The 21583-nt window shown below is 39.3% G+C and overlaps 1 protein-coding gene across 1 annotated transcript in view; it reads left to right on the top strand.

Moving 5' to 3' along the window:
- USP24 (ubiquitin specific peptidase 24) overlaps positions 1–21583 on the top strand; it is a 61812-nt gene that overhangs the window by 26097 nt on the left and 14132 nt on the right. The window contains exons 17-51 of the mRNA XM_068198844.1: positions 497–604; positions 1215–1364; positions 2012–2143; positions 2684–2795; positions 3039–3115; positions 3993–4133; positions 4288–4341; positions 4511–4626; positions 5323–5389; positions 5552–5662; positions 6046–6144; positions 6222–6392; positions 6978–7063; positions 7207–7300; positions 7567–7722; positions 10050–10147; positions 10879–10974; positions 11182–11410; positions 12253–12412; positions 12695–12850; positions 13394–13464; positions 14183–14343; positions 14753–14814; positions 15183–15374; positions 15626–15743; positions 17039–17183; positions 17897–18016; positions 18247–18372; positions 18564–18662; positions 18836–18918; positions 19130–19271; positions 19589–19708; positions 20083–20309; positions 20718–20842; positions 21440–21581. Coding sequence (XP_068054945.1) covers positions 497–604; positions 1215–1364; positions 2012–2143; positions 2684–2795; positions 3039–3115; positions 3993–4133; positions 4288–4341; positions 4511–4626; positions 5323–5389; positions 5552–5662; positions 6046–6144; positions 6222–6392; positions 6978–7063; positions 7207–7300; positions 7567–7722; positions 10050–10147; positions 10879–10974; positions 11182–11410; positions 12253–12412; positions 12695–12850; positions 13394–13464; positions 14183–14343; positions 14753–14814; positions 15183–15374; positions 15626–15743; positions 17039–17183; positions 17897–18016; positions 18247–18372; positions 18564–18662; positions 18836–18918; positions 19130–19271; positions 19589–19708; positions 20083–20309; positions 20718–20842; positions 21440–21581 — 4346 coding nt within the window. The remainder of the gene's footprint in view (positions 1–496; positions 605–1214; positions 1365–2011; positions 2144–2683; positions 2796–3038; positions 3116–3992; positions 4134–4287; positions 4342–4510; positions 4627–5322; positions 5390–5551; positions 5663–6045; positions 6145–6221; positions 6393–6977; positions 7064–7206; positions 7301–7566; positions 7723–10049; positions 10148–10878; positions 10975–11181; positions 11411–12252; positions 12413–12694; positions 12851–13393; positions 13465–14182; positions 14344–14752; positions 14815–15182; positions 15375–15625; positions 15744–17038; positions 17184–17896; positions 18017–18246; positions 18373–18563; positions 18663–18835; positions 18919–19129; positions 19272–19588; positions 19709–20082; positions 20310–20717; positions 20843–21439; positions 21582–21583) is intronic.

Below are 21583 nucleotides of genomic sequence, written 5' to 3'. Positions count from 1 at the left end.
GCTTGCAGCACCAATCAGAAATTTCTTGTCTCTTAAGCCTCAGTAGTGTTTGAAATTCCTCCTTCTTTTGCTCTTGCTTTAGCAGTAAGTAACATCATTTGACTGGATTTGCCCTTTTATGCCCTTTTAGACCTGTTTCATATCCTGTAATTGAGGAAGGTGGTGGTTATCTCTCCCTGGTGCAACTGAGCTCTTTTTGGCTACTTAATTTGCATGTTCTCTAGCAAGGAGCTGGCACTTTGGGCTTAATAATAGGGATAGCAAAATGACATATGTGTGTATCAAGGGACTTCTTGTAGAAAGTGAAGAAGAACACTTTGACTGTGGTTGAAAAGAGAGCAGGAACAAGTACCTGAAACCAGCAGAGGTGGTAGCTGTTCTTTTGAAACAGCAGCCTTAACAGATATCATTAGGTTTCCAGAAGTGTGAGAGGAAGGTTAATCTGTTGTTGAGCATGTACCAGATGTGTAATTGTTTTTACCTTTCCTGCTACCAGTCGTCCCAGCACAATAATCCTCAGTTTGTGTGGGTGGTGCCAGCCTTGCGTCAGCTCCACGAAATCACGCGTTCATTTATTAAGCAAACTTACCAAAAACAAGACAAGGTAAGGCTATATGCTGACAAGATTGTTGAAACTTTTGTTGTGTCTGTGTAGCTCAGCCAAACATGGAAGTTTGAATTTAGGAAAAAATAAAAATTAGCTAATAAACAATTTAAAAGGTAATTTAGTGATGTAGCATAAACAAGCTGTTGGAGTAGAGGTGCTGTGCTGTCCCTTTGTGAGAGAGTGTGTGTGTATGTATAAATCTGTTGGCTGTGTCAGGACTAATTTGTTTTATTCTCAGCTTTTTGTAGAATAATTAACAGGCATGTTTGTGTTAAGAAATTAACAATGGCTAATGTTTAGACCAACTGCTTTGTAATTGAATTGGCATTGACTTTTGGAAAACAAGCTAAACTACCAGCAATCATGTGTGCTGTAGAGTGGCTGTGTGGAGGTGTGGGACTTTGCAATCTGCAGCACTTGTGTTTTGGCACATGCTGAAAACACCAACATCAGGGGGGTTGGGTGCTTGGAAGGGAACAGCTGACTCTGAGTGGGGGTACATGACTCCTGCTAAGACACGTGTGTCCATAGAAGAGCAAATTGCTGTATGGACACCCCTGTCCAACTATTGTTTTTAAAACTTCTTTTCTCTTATTTTATTGCCAAGAGCATTATTCAAGATTTAAAGAAAAACTTTGAAATAGTGAAGCTGGTGACAGGAAGCTTGATATCCTGTCATCGTTTGGCTGCATCTGTGGCAGGCCCAGGAGGGCTGGTGGGAGCAACACTGGTGGATGGCCGATACACTTACCGGGAGGTACCGGATTTCTTTACCTTCTTGTTTCATTTTTGAAATTCACTGGTGAATAATAATTTATAGTTCTACTATTTATACATGAAGGCTTGTTTTACCTGTGTTATTATATAGAAGAAAGCTGTGTAAACATCACACAAAATTACACAAGTTCCTTAGCAAAATCTTTACCTCTTGAAAAGTAGATCTCCCCATCCTAGAATCTGTTGTTGCCAAGCCTGTGCAGCTTCCAGCTTCTTCACCAGCTTCAATTCCTGGTAGAGGTGATACCCTTGAGTGTGTTGTGAAGCTCTTAATACCTGCAACAGATTTCTAATTAGCACATAGAAGCCACACACACAAATAGCAGTTTGTTGCTAATCCTTTGATAATTATTTTTTCCACGCTGGTTTTGACTTAGTGTCAAATAATAAAACCACCAGCAAAGTAAGAGCAAATCCAAGGAGATTTCAGTGTTTATTTTTAGAAAGGTAGCCACAAAGTGTTAAAAATAGACATAAATCTCACAAACAGTTTCTGTTTCTAGGCTTTTCAAAGTGTACTGTTGTTTGACAACTAAATTTGAAGGAAAAAAAAAAAAGTAGAATGCTCAGAGCACTTGTTTCAGAAAGAAAAGTCCTAAGCTTGAGTTTTTGTTTCCTCTTTCTCAGTATTTGGAGGCGCATCTAAAATTCTTGGCATTTTTTCTGCAAGAAGCCACCCTTTATTTGGGCTGGAATCGTGCCAGGGAGATCTGGGAATGCCTTGTAACTGGCCAAGATGTTTGTGAGTTGGACCGAGAGGTAAGAAAAACTTGAAAAGTTGGTTTCTGTGGTTGCAGAAGGAATTTTAATGGATCATGAACAGCATGTGTGTTTGTTGAGACATGTGGAGTGTGAGTAGCAAACACAAACTAGTCATGCATTTTATGTTTTGTGTAGGCTACAGCAGCCACTGTTAGGAGTTCACTTATGGCCAGGATGCTCTTTTAACACTGACAAACATTTAACATTTTTTGTTAACATTTAACAAAATTTGATGGGAAGAGGGACATTGGCTGGGAGATTAGTTGAAGATGCTGGTTTGAAAAGGGGTACCTGGAGGTTGGTGCAGACATAAGGATATATTCATTATTTGGGTGAAAGATGACTATGAAGTACCCTGAAGCTGCAATGCAGCCTCTATAACATGTGAGGTCACCAGGAGATTAGATTTTGAACCTCTTGCTGTAGATAAAACTTCTGCAAGATGAGTTCCTGTGGTATCTGACATAGTTTGCTGTATAAAACTAAAATATTTGATGTGACAGCGGGGTAAAAATTATGTCTGCCTTTCATTCACAGATGTGCTTTGAGTGGTTTACAAAAGGGCAGCATGATCTGGAGAGTGATGTGCAGCAACAGCTCTTCAAAGAGAAAATTCTTAAACTGGAATCATATGAAATCACTATGAATGGTAAGAAAATGGATTTGGTGAGCAGATTTGGGGTTGAAATATATCCGAGAAATTTGCTTCCTAAGCCTTCAAATCAAACATCCAACCAGTTCTATAAATCAGTATAATAAAGGGATCTATCATTTTGAGCTTTATTAGTTATAGAGGGAAAAGTTCATCTCCTGTATTTGATAACTTTACTTTTTAAACAAAGAAACTTAAGCTTGACCAGCATAAAAAATCTGCACCTTTTTTCATCTTCAGGTTTTAGTTTATTTAAGACATTCTTTGAAAATGTGAACCTGTGTGACCATCGGCTGAAGAGGCAAGGAACTCAACTGGTGAGTGTGTTCTGGCAAGTTTGTTCCTGTGTCCTCCCTGTGTCCTCTTAGGGACAGGAGAAGGTGAGACAAGGATTGTGTAGCAGCTGTTTGACATGGTCATGTTTGTATTAATGACCACATTGTCCTTCTAGCATTAACATTGTTAAATTCTGAAGCTAAAATTTTGACAATTTCAACAGTTAAAATTCAGCAATTGAAAGCTGGAAGCTGGTTTGTAGCTTGTAAAACTTTGCCAGGAGGAAGGGCTGAACTATTTTTTTAAAATAATCATGGATTCTAGTGTGAAATTTTTTTCTTCTCCCTAGCAGTGAAAGTCTTTTTTTAAATTATTTTTTATTTTTCTTCTTTGCATGGGAGTTAGACTTATCATATTTAAATTCTAACCTACTATAATTTTAAACTCTAATCCTTCAGTGGTTTTGTTAAATTAATGGTTATATGTTAAGTAGTTTTCTGTAGGCATTTTAGATCTGTATCACAGAGAACTTACTTCAAATGCAGAATTTTTTGCCAAGTATGATAGCAGGTTTTGTGATGGTTTATTGTGTGGTTAGTTACCATGTTGACTTTTTTGAAACTAATTCCATTCCAGATTAAATTTCTCCATGCTTTTAATTTTTTTAATTTTTCAGTTGGCTTGACTGAGATTGTTCTTTGGAACTTGTTTATCCATCAGTAGACAATTTTTTTTTTCTTGTATAAATACACAAATCTGCAGCAGTTGCTTTAACTTCACACTGTGCCAAAGTTTGGCAGCATGTTGGAAAAGAAAATTTTTGAGTTTTAATCAAAAGATGCTTTTCCAACAGTTTTGTCCCTGTAGCTCTTGTGTAAAAAATCCAGTCGTGTTTTACTGTTGTTCTTCCTTGTGTAGAGCGTAGAAAAACTGGAATTAATAGGAATGGATTTCATTTGGAAGATTGCAATGGAGTCACCAGATGAAGAAATTGCCAATGAAGCTATTCAACTGATAATAAATTACAGCTATATTAATCTAACTCCCAGATTGAAAAAGGTAGGCATATATTTGTACATAAATATGCTTTGACATTCATAAAGTCTTGATACTCTGCATGTTCAGCTGTGTGATTTGTTGGCTTCTGTCAGTTTATGAGTAACTCCCATGATTTTAGCATAAGTTCTAATTAATTTGTACACTTTATCTTTAGGATTCAGTATCACTGCACAAGAAATTCATTGCTGATTGCTACACACGATTAGAGGTAAAGGATAAATTTTAATTATTCTCGTGCCTACATCCTTTTGGTTCTGTTTCTTAGAATAAGAATACTTGTCTATGACAGTTCCATTTAAAGAAAAAATACTTTCCACAAATATCTTCTGAGCTTTCCTGGACATCCTGACTGTCCCTTGCTCTGCTCTGTGTTGCAGGCAGCCAGCTCTGCGCTCGGCGGTCCAACATTAACACACGCTGTCACAAGAGCTACAAAAATGCTCACAGCAACTGCCATGCCTACAGTGGCAACATCAGTTCAGTCTCCTTACAGGTAGGCTAACCTCTTAAGGAATAAATGTGACAGTAGACGTTTGCTCCCAGCTGCTTCCCACAAGATTTTGAGTGCTAATTGAAATTCTCGGTAATTTTACATTCTGGTGGTTCCTCAACTGAATATTCCAATCACTGTGCAATAGGAGTTCCAGAGATTTTTGGAAAAACTGTGTTTAAAAACAAAAGAACAAGGAAACAAAGAAAACCAAAGCCAAATAGACATTAAAAACCCCAAAACAATGGGTCAAAACTGAAAAAAACCACCCTGCCTCCAGCCTGCCAAAAACCAAAACCAACCGACAAAAACAAAACAAAAACCCCGCAGGTTATTACCAGCCTATTAATCATGTAGTATTTCTGAGGCAGTGGGATTTAGGTGTGGTTCTTCTTAAATTAGGAAAGAAAAGGTTGTTTTTTCAACCTTAAGCTTAATTTAGTCATACCTGAATATGTGTAACTTAAATAGAAGAGCATAGGGTGGGACCTTTAGAAACATGAGTCTTCCTCTGAAGCTGGCAACATCTCAAGCAATACAACAGGAGCCTCTTGGCCTGTTTTCCTAGTTCATTTCTGCTGAATTAACTCCAAGTTTAAGGAGGTACCTTCAAAACCAGACAATTCATGGTAGTTACCCGTGGGCGTTGGAAATTAATCTGCGAGACAAGTTACTCTTGTTTTCAATGTTTATCTTTAGGTCAACTAAACTTGTAATAATTGAGAGACTGCTGCTGTTGGCAGAGCGTTATGTGATAACAATAGAGGTAAGATGTGTAATTTCCTACTAGGCAAGGCTAAGAACACAACTTCCAATTTTATTAAAAAACAGTACAAGTCATTTAAACATGCAACCCTAGTTGGCCACCATCACAGAAATGTCTTTGTTTTCAAGAGTGATGTTTACTGTCATCCTTCTCTTCCTGTAGGATCTTTACTCTGTTCCCCGAACTATTCTACCTCATGGTGCCTCTTTCCATGGACATCTTTTAACCCTTAATGTTACATATGAGTCTACCAAAGATACCTTCACCATAGAGGTAGGTGTGCCCAGCCTTGTGTGTGCCATGGATTGTTGGTTATGTAGCCACTCTTGGTGGGTTTTATGCCTGGACTGAATAGGGTAAGATGGTTATAAAGATTCCAGTCAACCTGAAAACTCCTCTTGAAAATGTTAAAAATATATGCATGGGAGTGTCTGTGGACCAAATGTATTTTGATCATTGAATTCCAGGATGGGAAAAATAAGTTTTTTGATCACTTTTTGTGGATGTTGGAGCATTTCTGTGCTGTCCTATCCTGACACTCATATGAACAATACTTTTACCACCCTATGCAGGAAGACTCTTTCAGAAGACTTTATTTTTTCCTGGCATTTACTGCTCAAGCAGACTTACTGAACCAGTGTTGTTTAATTTCACAGGCTCATAGCAATGAAACTGTAGGAAGTGTCAGGTGGAAGATAGCAAAGATGTTGAATTCACCTGTGGAAAATATACAGATATTTGCCAATGACAGCCTGGTATGTTAACTACAAAGAATTCCCTTTCTTTATGAATGAGTCTTTTCCAGAACTAAACAATAAATATTTTCTTGCAGCTAACAGTAAACAAAGATCAGAAACTACTCCACCAGCTGGGCTTCTCTGATGAACAAATCCTTACAGTAAAAACATCAGGAAGTGGGACTCCATCAGGGAGCTCTGCAGATTCCTCAACCAGCTCCAGCAACAGCAGCAGTGTATTTAGTTCATCCTATGCAATGGAGCAGGTACAGCAGAATATGACCTGAAGCCTTCCCTCAGATTTTTCCTGAAGCAGGGATAGATGGAGGAGAGAGTAGGAGCTCCAGTAAGATCTTCCAATCTTTACTAATCTGCTTTTGCTTTCAAACTGCAATTGAAACAAATCATCTAAATACACAACTGCCTTGTGCATGCAGGTTGGATTTTATAATCTGTACTGTCACCTATGGTACCCTGCTTGGGTTTATTCATCTCTGTAGGGACTTTTAAACAAATAGGACCCATCTGGTTTAATTTTGAGACTGTGTACTTGTTGAGGGTAAAGATTTCCACATTTTCACTACTAAAAAGCTGCAGTATGAAGGTAAACTAAGAAGCATCAACTGGCATGTTCAGAGCACTCCTGGTCTCCTTTGTATTTTGCTTTTCATAACAGCTGACTCCAAAAACTGGCTGTTAATGATGTAAATGTTGTCTCAGCCTCAAAAGTAGCTGGGATTTCTGTGGGTCAGGTTGGCATCTGGGCCATTTGCTTCCGTGAAGAGCTCTGTTAAATTTACATGTAACAGAGAAGGGAGAAAAAGACTTTTCTATTTCTGCTTAATTCTCAGGAGAAATCCCTCCCTGGAGTCGTCATGGCTCTCGTGTGCAATGTGTTTGATATGCTTTACCAGCTTGCCAACTTGGAGGAGCCAAGGTAAGCAGATGAAATGGTCACTAAATATTAAAGAATTGCTCCCAGTGCCCAGTTTGAAAACTCACTCCACTGTGTGCAGGCATCCACCAGGCCAGTGTGGCTGAGCCCTTGTTTTGTGCATGTGACTTCTGATTTCTTTTCAGGATAACACTGCGAGTGAGGAAGCTTCTGCTCCTGATTCCCACTGACCCAGCTATTCAGGAGGCTCTTGACCAGCTTGATTCCCTGGGAAGGAAGGTATGGATTAAATAATTGAACATGATGAGCTACAAAGAGGATTTTACTACCAGGTTACTTAAATTCCCTGTCAGATTATTATACACAGAGGGTTTGAAACTACAGCAAAATAATGTTCATTAATAATGTTAAGTCAATGTTCATTATTGACTTATTTCCAAGCAGCCAGAGGTGAGAGGGTTATTACAGGGGTTGTAGGAAATGGATTCCCAATTACAGCAAAACAGAGGAGTCTCAAAATATTTCTTGTGTCTTTTTCCTCCTAGAAAACACTGCTTTCAGAATCCAGTTCTCAGTCTTCAAAATCCCCATCCTTGTCTTCAAAACACCAACATCAGCCCAGTGCCAGTTCGATTCTAGAAAGTCTTTTCAGATCTTTTGCTCCAGGCATGTCCACATTCAGAGTGCTCTACAATTTGGAGGTAAGAAAACAAATTTGCTTTTTTCTGTGTTTCTGAGCAGCAAGAGTTAAGTATTTCTAGGTTTTTTGGGCAGGAGTCCACTGTGATGAGGTCATTATGAAAAATGCAAATATTGTGACACATTCTGCTTTTATGCATGTGGCAAATTTTACACAGAATGAAAGGGACAGAAAGTTTCCTTTCAGATACTTTACTGAGAAACCAGGCCCTTCTTTGTGTGATTTCTAAGGTGGAAGAAGTATTCTGAAGTGAGTGGAGAGGAGCAAAAATACATCAAATTCTTACTGTTTAGATAAAATTCCTGCTTGAATCTCTAGATCTCTGAATATGCAATTTTTAGTGTGTGTGTATATATAAATATACATTTTTTTTTTTTAAAGTTGACACTCAAAAATTAATGGCAGCTATTATAAGTTGGATTGATGATGCTTGATTAAATTTGTCAGATACTTCTGTGCTGTGTAAGTCTCCCATGTTCTGTCTAAGGAGGAGTGTTTTTACAAAGCATTCAGCTGGAAGAATTTTCACTATCCAAATGTGCAGGGCTTTTGCCAAGAGGCCTCTGGCCTGTTTTGACTGCACAGGTAGAGTGGAATACATGGATCTTTTTTACCCATAAGCATTCTCCTAAATTCTTTAGCCACAAGTCTGGATAGGGCCCTGTAAAGATTTTTTTCCTGGAGTTCAGAGAAGGTATTTTAAGGATTACAGGAGTTCAGCTGGTGTTGTTGGTAGGACACAGTAACCTGCACACTAAAAGCTGGACAGTGATTAGTTCTACTTGCAGGTTCCACTGTTTATAAGGATCCACAACAAATGTGATTTGAACAACTTGAGGTTGGAGGTCAAATTACCAACTGCTTCCAGAACATTAGACAAAATTATTCTCTTTCCTTCATGGTGTGTGCCAAGATTACTGTAGGATTTTTCTTGTGGTTGCTTCCCTTCAGGTTTCCACAATCTAATGTCAGCTCTTCATCTTCCTACACTGTCATCACACTCCTGCCTTAGGATTCCCCCTTTTCTGTACAGCTGGAGTGAAAGATACTTGATTATGTCTTTGCAATATGTTGACAAGTTCTACAACTCGAAGCAAATGGTTTAGGGTGTCTTGTTGAGCTGACAGGTTATATAGCAGTAGGATGGGACAGTTATTTGCTGCTTCTGTGCCAGAGAAAATAATAAAAGCAAGTAGTAAATTGCCTGCTTTTCTGGCAAGGGATAAGAAGTAATAAATTGGATTAGATGTGGAGATAATATGAGTGGACTTGTTCCTCAACTCCACTCGAGCCAGTTGGAAGATGGTTTTTCTCAGGAAAAGGAATGTGTGCTTTTTTATCCCCTCAGCTGGTGATCTGGTGAAAAGATGGGAACCAGTCTGAACTGCATTCTGAAAAAAATGTGCACAGGAAATTTGCAGAACATATGAGAGAGATGAAAATTGAATGTTGCAGATGTCCATGTCCAGGGGATGATAAGATTTCATGCCTGGAACTCTGTAAAATATTCTTCTGATCTGTGAACCTGGAAGGAGATGTATTTTGTTTGCAGCATTGTTGGCTGTACATGCCAAGGAGACTTTTCAATAAAGTAAATAATATCTGTGGGGTTTTCTGGGATTTTGGGAGGGCCCAGAGTTTGTTTGGCTGATGACTTTGGGGTTTCTGTGGGGGTTTTTTTGGTGGGTTGGTTTGTTTGGGTGTTGGGTTTTTTTAATGTGAAGTGAAACAGATTATAAACATAAATGAGAGCTGACCCACAGAGACCACAGACTTCCTTCTGGCCATGTTTCTGAGTGTATTTACACTCTGAAATTTAGTGCTGATTTAAAACAGGAGGGATGATAGAGTGGCGATGTTCATAAGGCCTCTAAAATTGCCTGAGCCATCTTTTACAAAGAAACACCAGAATAGTAGTAATACAACTATATTTCAGAAGGTGTGACTAATAAGTAAGCCATCTGTAGGGTGTTTTATGGGATACTGTGAATTGAAAATCCAGAACCAAGAAGAGTTTGGGCTCCTTAGAAGCACCAAGTGAACCAGAATATGATATTCCATGTACTTCATCCCTTAACATGTAAACTGCAGTGAGAATAAAATGCTTTGATTCAGAATAAACATCTGTAGTTGCCATGGTTGTTCTAAATATTTGAGATTTATTGAGTATATGAGATTACTCTTACTGACTACAGTTTTGGGTAAGTATATTAATTGCTTCATTTGTAGTGGTTTTTTATTCTGTTACACTTTCAAACTTCAACGGGTAAATAACACTAAGAGGAGTGGTCGTTTACATCTGCTTATTTGTTTATTTATTTATTGTAGGTGCTGAGCTCCAAGCTGATGCCAACTGCAGATGATGAAATGGCAAGAAACTGTGCCAAGTCCTTCTGTGAAAATTTCCTCAGAGCAGGAGGTTTGAGGTTAGATTTCAAAACCTTGACTCAATTTGTAGCACTTTATTTAGTTAGCAGTTGTGTGTGGTTTCCTATTTCCACACTGTAGCACACTAATACACCTGTCAGCTTCTTTTTCAGAAAAGAAAAATCAGCCCAAGGCTGTTTTACCACTGCCCAGTAGCTGTCCTATTTAAGAGAGTAGATGTTGTTAAATCTCAAAATCAAGCTAGGCACAAATAAGCTTGTGAAGTGTAGCTTATACTAAAGTAGTTGATATTTGGATAGTTTTTGACATTTAAGTGTTTCAATTCAAATTTGCAAGTGTCTACATTATACTCTTCTGTTTAGACACCAGTGGACATTTTAAGCAGTCACAGTATAGGTCATGCAGTGGGAACCAAATTAAATTTGTAATTACAGTCTTGAAAATTCAGACTCTTCATATAAGAGTTGAAGCACAGTGTGAGTGGTTTGGAAGACCTGACAATACTGATTGTATGAGATTTATCAAGTGTACTTTGTTCTTCTATCCAATTCTATCCATGACACTCCTCTACCCAAGAGATCTTGAAGCATTTTCCAGCTGGAGCGGAAAGCTTCCATCTGTAGGTATAAAAGCAGAAAATGAGGATGTTGGCCTCCAAAGAAGTCAGTTTGGGCTGGGACTCAGCTGAGTGGATAGAAGGAAGGAAAGATAGACACAAATTAATTGAAACAATTCCAAATGGAGTCTGTCTTATCGATTTGTTTTTAAGTTTGGTGGTGAATGTGATGCAGAGAGATTCCATCCCATCAGAGGTGGACTATGAAACAAGACAAGGAGTCTATTCCATCTGCCTGCAGCTTGCAAGGTATGCAATTGCTTCTCATTAGAGTAAGTGCTGCTTTCTTGGCTTTTAGCATGCAGCTTTTAATATTTAAGATTGATTGGTACTTTGAGTTCTGTTTCATTCACTCTGCAAGCGTTCAAAGAGAAGCCTGATGTTTTTACTCTGTGAATGCAGGTTCTTGCTGGTTGGGCAGACAATGCCCGTGGTGTTTTTACTCTGTGAATGCAGGTTCTTGCTGGTTGGGCAGACAATGCCCACTCTGCTGGATGAGGATTTCATCAAGGATGGGGTGGAAGCTCTGTCCTCGCGGCCCTTCCGCAACGTGAGCCGGCAGGCGAGCAGGCAGATGTCCATCTGTGGGACTCCTGAGAAGTCCTCCTACCGCCAGCTCTCCGTGTCTGACAGATCCTCCATCAGGGTAGAAGAAATCATCCCAGCTGCAAGAGTTGCCATACAAGTAAGGAAGTGTTGGATGGTTCTGATGTGGCAGTGTCATCTCCAATGACACCTGTATAACTCTGAGATTTTTAATCAGTCTTTTATACAGGATTTTGCCCTGGCTCCATTTAAAAGCCTCTGAAAATCTTGACCGTCAGTGTGTCTTCCAGTCTTGATCTGAATTTTAACATATTCTCATAAATTATTTTGGCACTATAAAGGGAAGCAGTACCCCAAAAGTGCTTACAGGTCTTACCTGTGATTTCTCTTCAGTCATGCTTAACTCTTAAGGTCTTACTCCTGTTCATTTTCTGTGAATTTAAAGTAGGAGGTTTCTGCTTGAACTTGTCGCTTTATATTACATGATACTTTGAATTAGAAAGAATTGTACAAGCTTTCTCCAAATAGCTCATTAAAAATTAAATTTGCTTGATGGTATTGTGGAGAAAAAGGATTTTTTTTATTTTCAGTACCTTAAAAAAATGTTGTTTGAAAACCCATTGAGTCCAGTTGAAATAAACTTCATATTCAATGTGACAAGTATGCTGTGTTAGGTTGTTGGGCAGTGCTTCCCAAATGGATTGAGCTATTGAAATCAGCATGCCTGCCTCCAGATAGGTGGCAAGGGTATCTGTCCTCGTGGGGAATCAAAAAATTAATTACTTCTCCTAAGATAGCAATACCAGTCTCTCATTGGGAACAAAGAGACTCTTGAATTCCTTGAGCCTGTGTCGAGAAGAGAAAGGAAAACAAGTGTAGATGTCAATTTGACACGATCCAGAAAACACATTCCTCTCATCCCTGTGATTAACAAAGATTGTTGAATATCACAGAAGTGACTGCTGTTTCTTGTTCCTCCAGACCATGGAGGTGAACGATTTCACCTCCACAGTGGCTTGTTTCATGCGCCTCTCGTGGGCTGCTGCTGCAGGACGCCTGGACCTCGTGGGAAGTAGTCAGCCCATCAAAGAGAGCAACACTCTCTTCCCTGCTGGGATTAGAAACAGACTTAGCAGCTCAGGTGGGTTAACTGTGTCCCTAAACCAATCTAAAAGCATTTTGTTTAATCTTAACTGAACACCTTAGGAGCTTGAAGCTGAATTCATTGGATGTTCATCCTCTTGGGTCTCCCCCAGCTTGGGACATTATACAATTAAATTACAAAAAATCTGAGCAAATTTATGTATATTCATCGGGCATTCAGAGAAGTTTTTAAATTGCAGAGAACTGACCAAAATCTGAAAACATCTGAGTAAAATTTAATCAATTACAGCACTTGTTCTTTTTTGGTTTTTTAATGCAGGAAGTAACTGCAGTTCAGGAAGCGAAGGGGAGCCCACGGCGCTGCACGCTGGGATCTGTGTGAGGCAGCAGTCTGTGTCCACCAAAGATGCTCTCATTGCTGGGGAAGCCTTGTCTCTCTTAGTAACCTGCCTTCAGCTGCGTAGTCAGCAGCTAGGTATGGGGAAAAATTGGATTATTCACTATTTGGAGTATAAGCCAGGTGGGAGGAGGCTTTTGGATACAGTCAAGTGAAAAAAAATAGTGAGAAACTTGTAGCTTTGTTAGCTGAGACAGCTCAAGCTAAAAACACAACATTCCATTAAAAATTACAGGGATTTTTTATTTTCCAGGACTGAAATAAGACATGTAGTGCTATGCTTTGGTGAAATGTTTTGGGGAAACTGACTTACTGCCAGAATATAAATATTTGCACTGCCTTTGAAGTCTGTAATTCTGTAAGTGCTGCTGTTTGCATAGCTCCTGTTTAGTACTTGAGTCTTTGTACAGGAAATATAAACACTGGTGGTGCAGGAAACCAAGGAAAATGCTGTTACATCATGGTGGCAGCCTCTAGTGAGGGAAGGAAATCGGGAACTAGCCTTTGCTGCTTTTCTGTACTGATGTCCTCTGGGTCCTGTGGTATTTTAATGCAGGACTGTAACTGACTTATTTTAAAATATTATTTTTACTACGATAGCCTGGTACTCTTCTGTTTCAGGATCTTTTTACAATTTGCCCTGTGTTGCTGATTTCATCATTGATATTCTGCTTGGATCACCAAGTGCTGAGGTGAGGGTCTTCCTCTGAAAAATTTCTAAAGGCTTCTTCTGAAATGTGTATGTTTTGATAATTTCATGTGATCTGAACAGAAAATTGTTTATTGCAAGTATTCCCACAGATTAGTATTTGAATAAATAACCTTTCTGTAATTGTTAGTAATTCCAATATCTGCTGATGAGTTGATAGAAAATGCTGTAGTATTACATTTTCTAGGATTGTTTCATCCATGAGATGCACAGGATTGTGCTGTGATTAGTCTATAGAAAATAGTCTCATTTTGGTGACACAAATTCTGTAAAGCTAGTACATTAGGGAAAATTTCAAGTAACTTAGATTTGGGTAAAATTTGATGGATATTTCTGAAATTTTGAAAATTTATTCCAAGTGTCTGAACCCTCCTAAAATACATTCTTTTTGATTTAAGTTTATCTTGGATATTCTAAAATCTATTGACTTTCATGCTTACTTCATTTCATCATGTGTCATCTATTTATTTTGCATGAAGTCATTGCTTCTTACCCCTTGATCTGTATTTCTAATCTGTGTTTATCAGAGGTTTTCACTCAGGGATGAGCAGGGTTTGTTAAATTTGTAGAAACCAGCTCATAGCCTGGTTTACACCATTGCAACGTCCATCTTTTCTGTTGGATTTCTAACGTAACAGGAGTGTGGGGATTTTTTGCAAGCTTTGAGTAACTGCTGGTGTTTGACAATGACACTGTTGCAGATCCGTCGCGTTGCCTGTGACCAGTTGTACACCCTTAGCCAGACAGACACATCAGCTCACCCAGATGTACAAAAGCCAAACCAGTTCCTCCTGAGCGTTGTTCTTGGGGCCCAGCTGCCTCTTTGGTCACCAACCAGCATCATGAGAGGAATCAACCAGAGGTAAGTCTGGTAAACATGTGTGTTTATTGAGGAAGAAAATCTGACACATTTTGAAATGAGCAGCACTACAGAAGCTCTGGGGAAAAGGGATTAGCACTTGGCAAGTGTTGGAAGCAGACATCCTGCAATTTCTGGAGGAGTAACTGAGAAGTTAAAGCGTGTTGTTATTTTATTGTCAACTGATAACTAGAATTGCTATGAGGTGAGGGAAGAAATTAGGATTAAATGTGATTCCAAACATTCAGAAGTAGGTGTTGGGAAGGAATGGTTTTTTAAATCTGCAGCATGCAGAAGCACACCTAGGTGGTTATGCTGCTTTGGGTTAGATGGACATAGACTTTAAAGACAGCTGGTTAGAGAAAAGTTCATGATTTTAAGTATACCTTTCTTCTATTTATATCTGTTTCAGACTTTTGTCCCAGTGTACAGAATATTTTGACCTGAGATGTCAACTACTGGATGACCTGACATGTAAGTAGGTGCAGACTCCTGATTTCTTCATACTGATGGCAGCTTCCAAGCTTATCTTCCTTCTGTAGAAAAGATGTAGAATTGCCTGCAGAAGAGGGTTACTACACCTTGGGCTCAGAGTGACCTGCCAGTGTGCTGGCTGTCCTGTGCTAGTGCCTGGCATGGTCTGTTCTTGGCACTGGGTAACTGCAGGGCAGCTCATTCCTTCTGGAAAGTGAGCTGAGCTCCCTGGTGGAAGGTTTACTTGATACGCATTGGGGCAAAACTAGACCGTTACCAAACTTTTTGAAATCCTTTGTATTTATATTATACTTTTCCAAAGCTGCTGTTTCTTACTGTGTTCCTTTTTTTGTTTTTTTTCTTTGCAGCATCAGAAATGGAGCAGCTGAAGATAAGCCCAGCTGCCATGTTAGAAGATGAGATCACTTGGCTGGACAATTTTGAGCCCAACCGCACTGCCGAGTGTGAGACTAGTGAGGCTGATAACATCCTGTTAGCAGGACACTTGAGGCTCATCAAGACTCTCCTTTCACTCTGTGGGGCAGAGAAGGAAATGGTTGGTGAGTATTCCTCTTTAAATTGACTAGACTGCTGTGAATTCTGCATTAACACATAACTAGGCAGTCATGTGAAGACAGCAGTAGAAGTGATACAGAGCTATAAGGACTGGTTTTAGCAGTACCTTTTAATATTTGATAAAACATTTGTTGGTGTGGTGCTATGAAGCGGTTTTGTTGTTATGAAACACCTTTTTGACATTTGCAGTGATAATGTAAGTATTTAACAGGAGATGTGGATTGCTGTGTTGCAGGTTCGTCTTTGATTGAGCCATTGTTGGATGATTTCCTGTTCCGAGCATCCAGGATTATTCTGAACAGCCATTCCCCAGCAGGCAGTGCTGCAATCAGTCAGCAAGACTTCCATCCAAAGTAAAAACTTTTTTTTTTTTTTTAATGTTGAGTTTTGTCTTCAATGTCATGAATGCACATGTCTATTAAATCCTGCAGACAGTAGGATTTAATACCTGTGGTGGAGCATTTCTCCAGTTTTCTACACTTCCTACATAAATGCCCAAATAGCATTTTCTATGTTTTTGTGTGATCCAATATCCTTGCATTTCTGTACTTCAATGTTAGATCAATTATGAAGGTCAGGCACAACCAAGTGCTGATTTCATGAGTCCAAAGAATATTCCTTTAGCTCATTACTGCTTGGGAAGTTGGCTAAATTGGAGCATGAGCAGGAAATTAACTCCCCAAGCTCCTTGTAAAAGAGAATCTCAAAAGTTCCACTACTTCCTTTTTCCCTTGTCCCTGCTTATTTTGTAAAAAAACTAACACCAAGCAAGTCTCTTTCCACCTGAGAAAGCTGATATAGCCCAGAATAGATCAGCTGGAGAAAAAAGTGTGCTTTCTCCTTCCTGTCACAGCTGTTATGGCCGTACAATATCTGAAGGGGTGGGTGTAAATTAGCTCATGTGGATTTCTGAGCTAACGCACCTGGATAGTTTGTGTTGCACTGAGTAGTTGGTGTTAGATCAGGCATATCCTCACTGCCATTCCACAAACCCAAAAGAAGGTTCCAGTGGAGTGTTTAACAACCCCTGAAATGAAAAGGACTTGATCCACCTTAGTGCTTTGTTCCATTGCAGTTCATCCCAAGCTTGCTCTTTTGTTTGCCTAAAGTAAATAAAGCCTTTTCTTTGGTCTTCAGAAGAAAGGGCTGCTGTGTTGAATTACTGCTGAAAAGAGCTGAGTTGGGAGGGTTTTGTACTGGTCAAGCCTAGGTCTAAGCTCATGTAGCAAGGTTGTTGACCAGTCTAGCTCTTCCCAGGTTTCCCTCCCTGTAAAAAAATCATTTTGTCTCCATCAGTGTTACATGATGGAGAGTGTCTGCTTGTCCTCAGACATGCAACCAGTTCTGTGTCTTCTTTTAGAGCACCTCCTTTTCCTTCTACTGAATGTTAGCAAGGGTATCCGTGTCAGTAAAGGAGGATTGTTTAAAGGAGTATTCCTCTTGCAACTCTTCTCATTGGATTCTTCCCCATTCTCCTACCCTAAGAAAGAAAAAAATAAATAGCACTCTGCAGTCCCTCGGCAGTGTTTGATCACTCAAAGTGTTCTTTAGAACATTAATTGTTGCCTGTTCTGAGTAATACAGCTTTCTGGAATTAGAAATAATTGAGTCATCTAGCCAGTAGACCTCAATGTGGTTTTCTTTCCAGGTGCAGCACAGCAGACAGCAGATTAGCTGCTTATGAAGTGCTGGTAATGCTGGCTGATAGCTCACCCTCCAATCTCCAGCTTATTACAAAGGAGCTGCTTTCCATGCACCACCAGTGTGACCCTGCACTCACCAAGGAGTTTGATGTAAGCAAGAAGCCTTTTTTTATTTGTGTTAGCATGGTTTGGAGTGCTGTGCATGGTTTACTTTGTTGCTTCATTCATGAGATTTCCATGGTCTTCAATTTAAAAAGCCACAATGCAGCTAAGGGTAAATGCAGATACATTTGATCTTCCTCAGAAGCAGATACTCCGGTGTCTCTTTGTCTGTTATTATCTGAGTAAGAAAGAAGTATTTCCTAAATATCACAAATTTTCTTTTTTATTACATTTTAGTCCATTTTCAACACCGTTGTGCAATGTGTTAAATATTTAAATGACTGCATACAGTGGTCTTGCAGTTTTTCAGAATTTGTATTCCTGGTTTTCCATTAAATTGTTCTTAACAGCTCATATACAAGAAGGAGTGGTTTTAAACTGAAAGAGAGTAGTTTTAGGCTACATGTCAGGAAGAAACTCTTCCCTGTGAGGGTGGTGAGGCCCTGGCACAGGTTTTCCACATCAGCTGTGGCTGCCCCATCCTTGGAAGTGTTCAAGGCTAGGCTGGATGAGGCTTGGAGCAACCTGGGGTGGTGGAAGGTGTCCCTGCCGTGGCAGAGAGTGGAGTTGATTAAGGTCCCTTCCAACTCAAACCATTCTGTGATTCCACAATACAAAGGTGGTTATAAAAGCTATAGAATGTTGTTGGAGTCTCATGTTTTTAAAAGTTACTGGTACAAAAAATGTATTTGTCATTCTAGTACCTTCCACCAGTGGACAGTCGCTCCATTTCTGGATTTGTGGGACTGAAGAATGGTGGTGCTACTTGTTACATGAATGCTGTTTTCCAGCAGCTGTATATGCAGCCTGGTCTCCCAGAGGTAATTAGTTCAGCATCCAATAAAATCTTCTTTTTGGAATTACTTTCACTTGAACCACATCATCTTAGCACCATTTGTAAATAAATTGTAAAATGAAAAATCAACTGTGTATGTATAAAATATGCACAATAAATAAATAAATTTTAAGTTGTAGTGCTGTGGGCTATGACAGCTTATAGTAATGATTTTTCCAAAAAAACAATTTAATAAGGTGATTTGTTTCCTTCCAGGCCTTGCTTTCCATTGATGATGATACTGACAATCCTGATGACAATGTGTTCTATCAAGTTCAATCTCTTTTTGGTCATTTGATGGAAAGCAAGCTACAGTATTATGTACCTGAGAACTTTTGGAAGGTATTGCATTTTTTTTGTTTAGAATCTATAGCTTTTCTACTTATCATTTATTCAGCGTTTTTCAATTGCAGAATTTATAAAGTAAGCTCTAATTCAAAAAAACAAAACATGTTAAAATAAATTTATATAAAAATACTTTTCTTAGTGATATATATATGAAATAACCACCTTTTAACTTATATTTTATATAGATTTTCAAGATGTGGAATAAGGAACTTTATGTTAGAGAGCAACAGGATGCTTATGAGTTCTTCACCAGTCTTATAGATCAAATGGATGAGTACCTCAAGGTAAAACCTCAGCAATTTCTGGTTCATATGCATATCCTTGGTACCTTTTTTTTTTTTTCTTTGATCTTTAGAAAAGCAAAAAAAAAGAGAGAGCCATTTGGCTTATTTTATAATCTGCACAGTATTCTGGAGTTTAAATATCCAACTGATGTCTAACTTTTCATATCCAACAGAAAATAGGAAGAGACCAAATATTTAAGAATACTTTTCAAGGAATCTTCTCTGATCAGAAGATCTGCAAGGACTGTCCTCACAGGTAATGTCACATTTAGTGCCTCAGTAACCAAGTTATGTGTTTCCAGAACTATTAAAATATGTAGGTCATAGTAGCACTGGAAAGTAGATAAATGCCCCTGTGAGCATCACAGCTTTGATAGCTGTGGGGCAAATGCAATATTCTTTCCTAAACATCTGTCTGCTTCCTGCCAGTTGGGTAAATCCTAATCTGTTTTTCTTCTTGAGTTTAGGTATGAGCGTGAGGAAGCCTTCATGGCTCTCAACCTTGGTGTGACTTCATGCCAAAGCCTGGAAATATCACTGGATCAGTTTGTTAGAGGAGAGGTTCTGGAAGGAAGTAATGCATACTACTGTGAAAAGTGCAAAGAAAAGGTATTGATTCTTAATTTCTGTGAAAGAAGATTCATGTGCAGTTTGATGTTTTCCAAGCATTACATGGTCATGGAAACCATGCTTAGATGCTGCTCACTCTTGCTACACTGAAGATCAATTCCTGTAACTCGTGTTGCAAACCAAAAATGTAGAGGGATGGCAGGATGGTAAAGTTTTGTGTAACATACTGAGATGTATCCCAGTCATCCTATGGACACCCTGCTTCCCATGGCTGGATTTTCACTGTGAATCTCTAGAAGGATGCTGCAGACTGCCTGGGGTATCAGATAGAGGTGATATTCTTGTTTCTTTTCAAGAGAACTACAGTGAAGCGCACCTGCATTAAGGTCTTACCCAGCCTGCTGGTGATTCACCTGATGAGATTTGGCTTTGACTGGGAGAGTGGCCGTTCTATTAAATATGATGAACAAATAAGGGTAAGAAAACTTTTCTTTATTGTGCCTTCCCCAGCTACTTTGTGTAGTGGACTCTCATTCTTTCTATTCATTTTTCCTCACATTTTGAGCAGAGATTTTGAATATGTCATATACTTACAACATGGTAGTGCTACAGAAAATAAGTGTTTTTCCTTGTTTGCAACATTCTCGGGGTCGTTTCCGAAAGCAAGGCAAAAAACCTCCTTAAAGAGAGTTTTTTATTTAATATCTGTGTAACAGCTATAAGAAATTGAAGTTCCATATTTTCCTTTGGTGTTCCTAATGTGGGAAGTATTGATGCCATTCTCATAAATTTATATGAAGCATGTACACAGGGCAGTGTCTTGATTAATCCAAAGTATCTCTTCAAACAGTTTCCCTGGATGCTGAACATGGAGCCTTACACTGTGTCGGGGATGGCTCGTCAGGACTCGTCCTCAGAAGTGGGGGAAAACGGCAGGAACACAGACCAGGGAGGAGGAGGAGGAGGCTCCCCGAGGAAGAAAGTTGCCCCTACAGAAAACTACGAGCTCGTTGGTGTGATTGTCCACAGTGGCCAGGCTCATGCAGGGCACTACTACTCCTTCATCAAGGACAGGAGGTAACGGGCAAGAAGGTTCGTGGGGGAGGTTTGAGAGCTGTCTAAAGGTTTCTTGTTCTGGGAAGGTGCATGGACCCATCCTGGAACCGCTCTTCCCTTTCTCAACACCTATCATGACGCAATGACACAGTGATATGGGGCATCACAGAATAAAATTCTTGTTAATTCCTATGTACCTTGTATTGCAGTTTGAGGGCTTCCTGACAGGTGATGTGCTTCTCACAGTTTTAATCAAGGTTATTTTTTAAAATGCAACTTTGGCATCAGTTGAACTAAGCTTTCTTCTTACTGTCAAAACAAATGTGAGTTCAAGCTTGTCACTTCTAGGCTATTCAGGGTGGTTTGTTTTTTACTGAGACAATCAACTAACTTCGTTTCTGTTGTGTTTCTGTTCTGTTTTGATCACAGAGGATGTGGAAAAGGAAAGTGGTATAAATTTAATGACACCGTTGTCGAAGAATTTGATTTGACTGATGAAACCCTGGAATATGAATGTTTTGGTGGAGAGTATAGACCTAAAGTCTATGATCAATGTAAGCAGAAGTACAGACTGATTTACAGTAGCTTCATGTTTCATACTGATTTCAGTAGCAGTAGAGCTTAGTCCATTATAGGTACTTTGAGTTACTTGAACCTTTTTTCCTTCTGAACCATTCTGAATCCTTCTGAACCGTTTTTTCCCTAAAGCCTTCCCTTTACTGAAGGACATCCAGATTGTGGATGGCCTAATATGAATTGAGCCATATTCACTGTTAATCAGCACTTTGTAGACTTCACAGCAGAGACTGAAAAACAAAATGGCACCTTGTTAATATAGTTTGGAAAAAAACCCCAACCAACATAAACCAGCCCTTATTTTAGGCTAGTGAGAATGACTTCATAGAACACTGTGTGGCATCCTATTGCTGAATTTCTCAATGCTTTAGGGAATTTATTCCGAGTACATTTCCAATATTCACCTGTTTCATAATTCAGACACTTTTAATCACTGACACAGACTGATGTTTAGATCTGACAGATTTATACTGCTGCAGTTCCCATTACTTGTACCTCCAGTTTTGCTTCCATACAGGAATGGGAAAGGTGCTAAACCTTCAAGGGCCTTCATGGGCTGCCTTTTGTCCCCACAGCAAATCCCTACCCCGACGTGCGCCGGCGCTACTGGAACGCCTACATGCTGTTCTACCAGAGAGTGTCAGACCAGAACTCTCCTGTCCTGCCAAAGAAAAGCCGAGTCAGTGTCGTGCGTCAGGAAGCTGAGGACCTCTCCTTGT

The sequence above is a fragment of the Anomalospiza imberbis genome, chromosome 9 (genome assembly GCF_031753505.1).
Source record: "Anomalospiza imberbis isolate Cuckoo-Finch-1a 21T00152 chromosome 9, ASM3175350v1, whole genome shotgun sequence".
Lineage (NCBI taxonomy): Eukaryota > Metazoa > Chordata > Aves > Passeriformes > Viduidae > Anomalospiza > Anomalospiza imberbis.
Note: the sequence above shows the minus strand (reverse complement) of the source record. Positions and strands in the feature narration are given on the sequence as shown.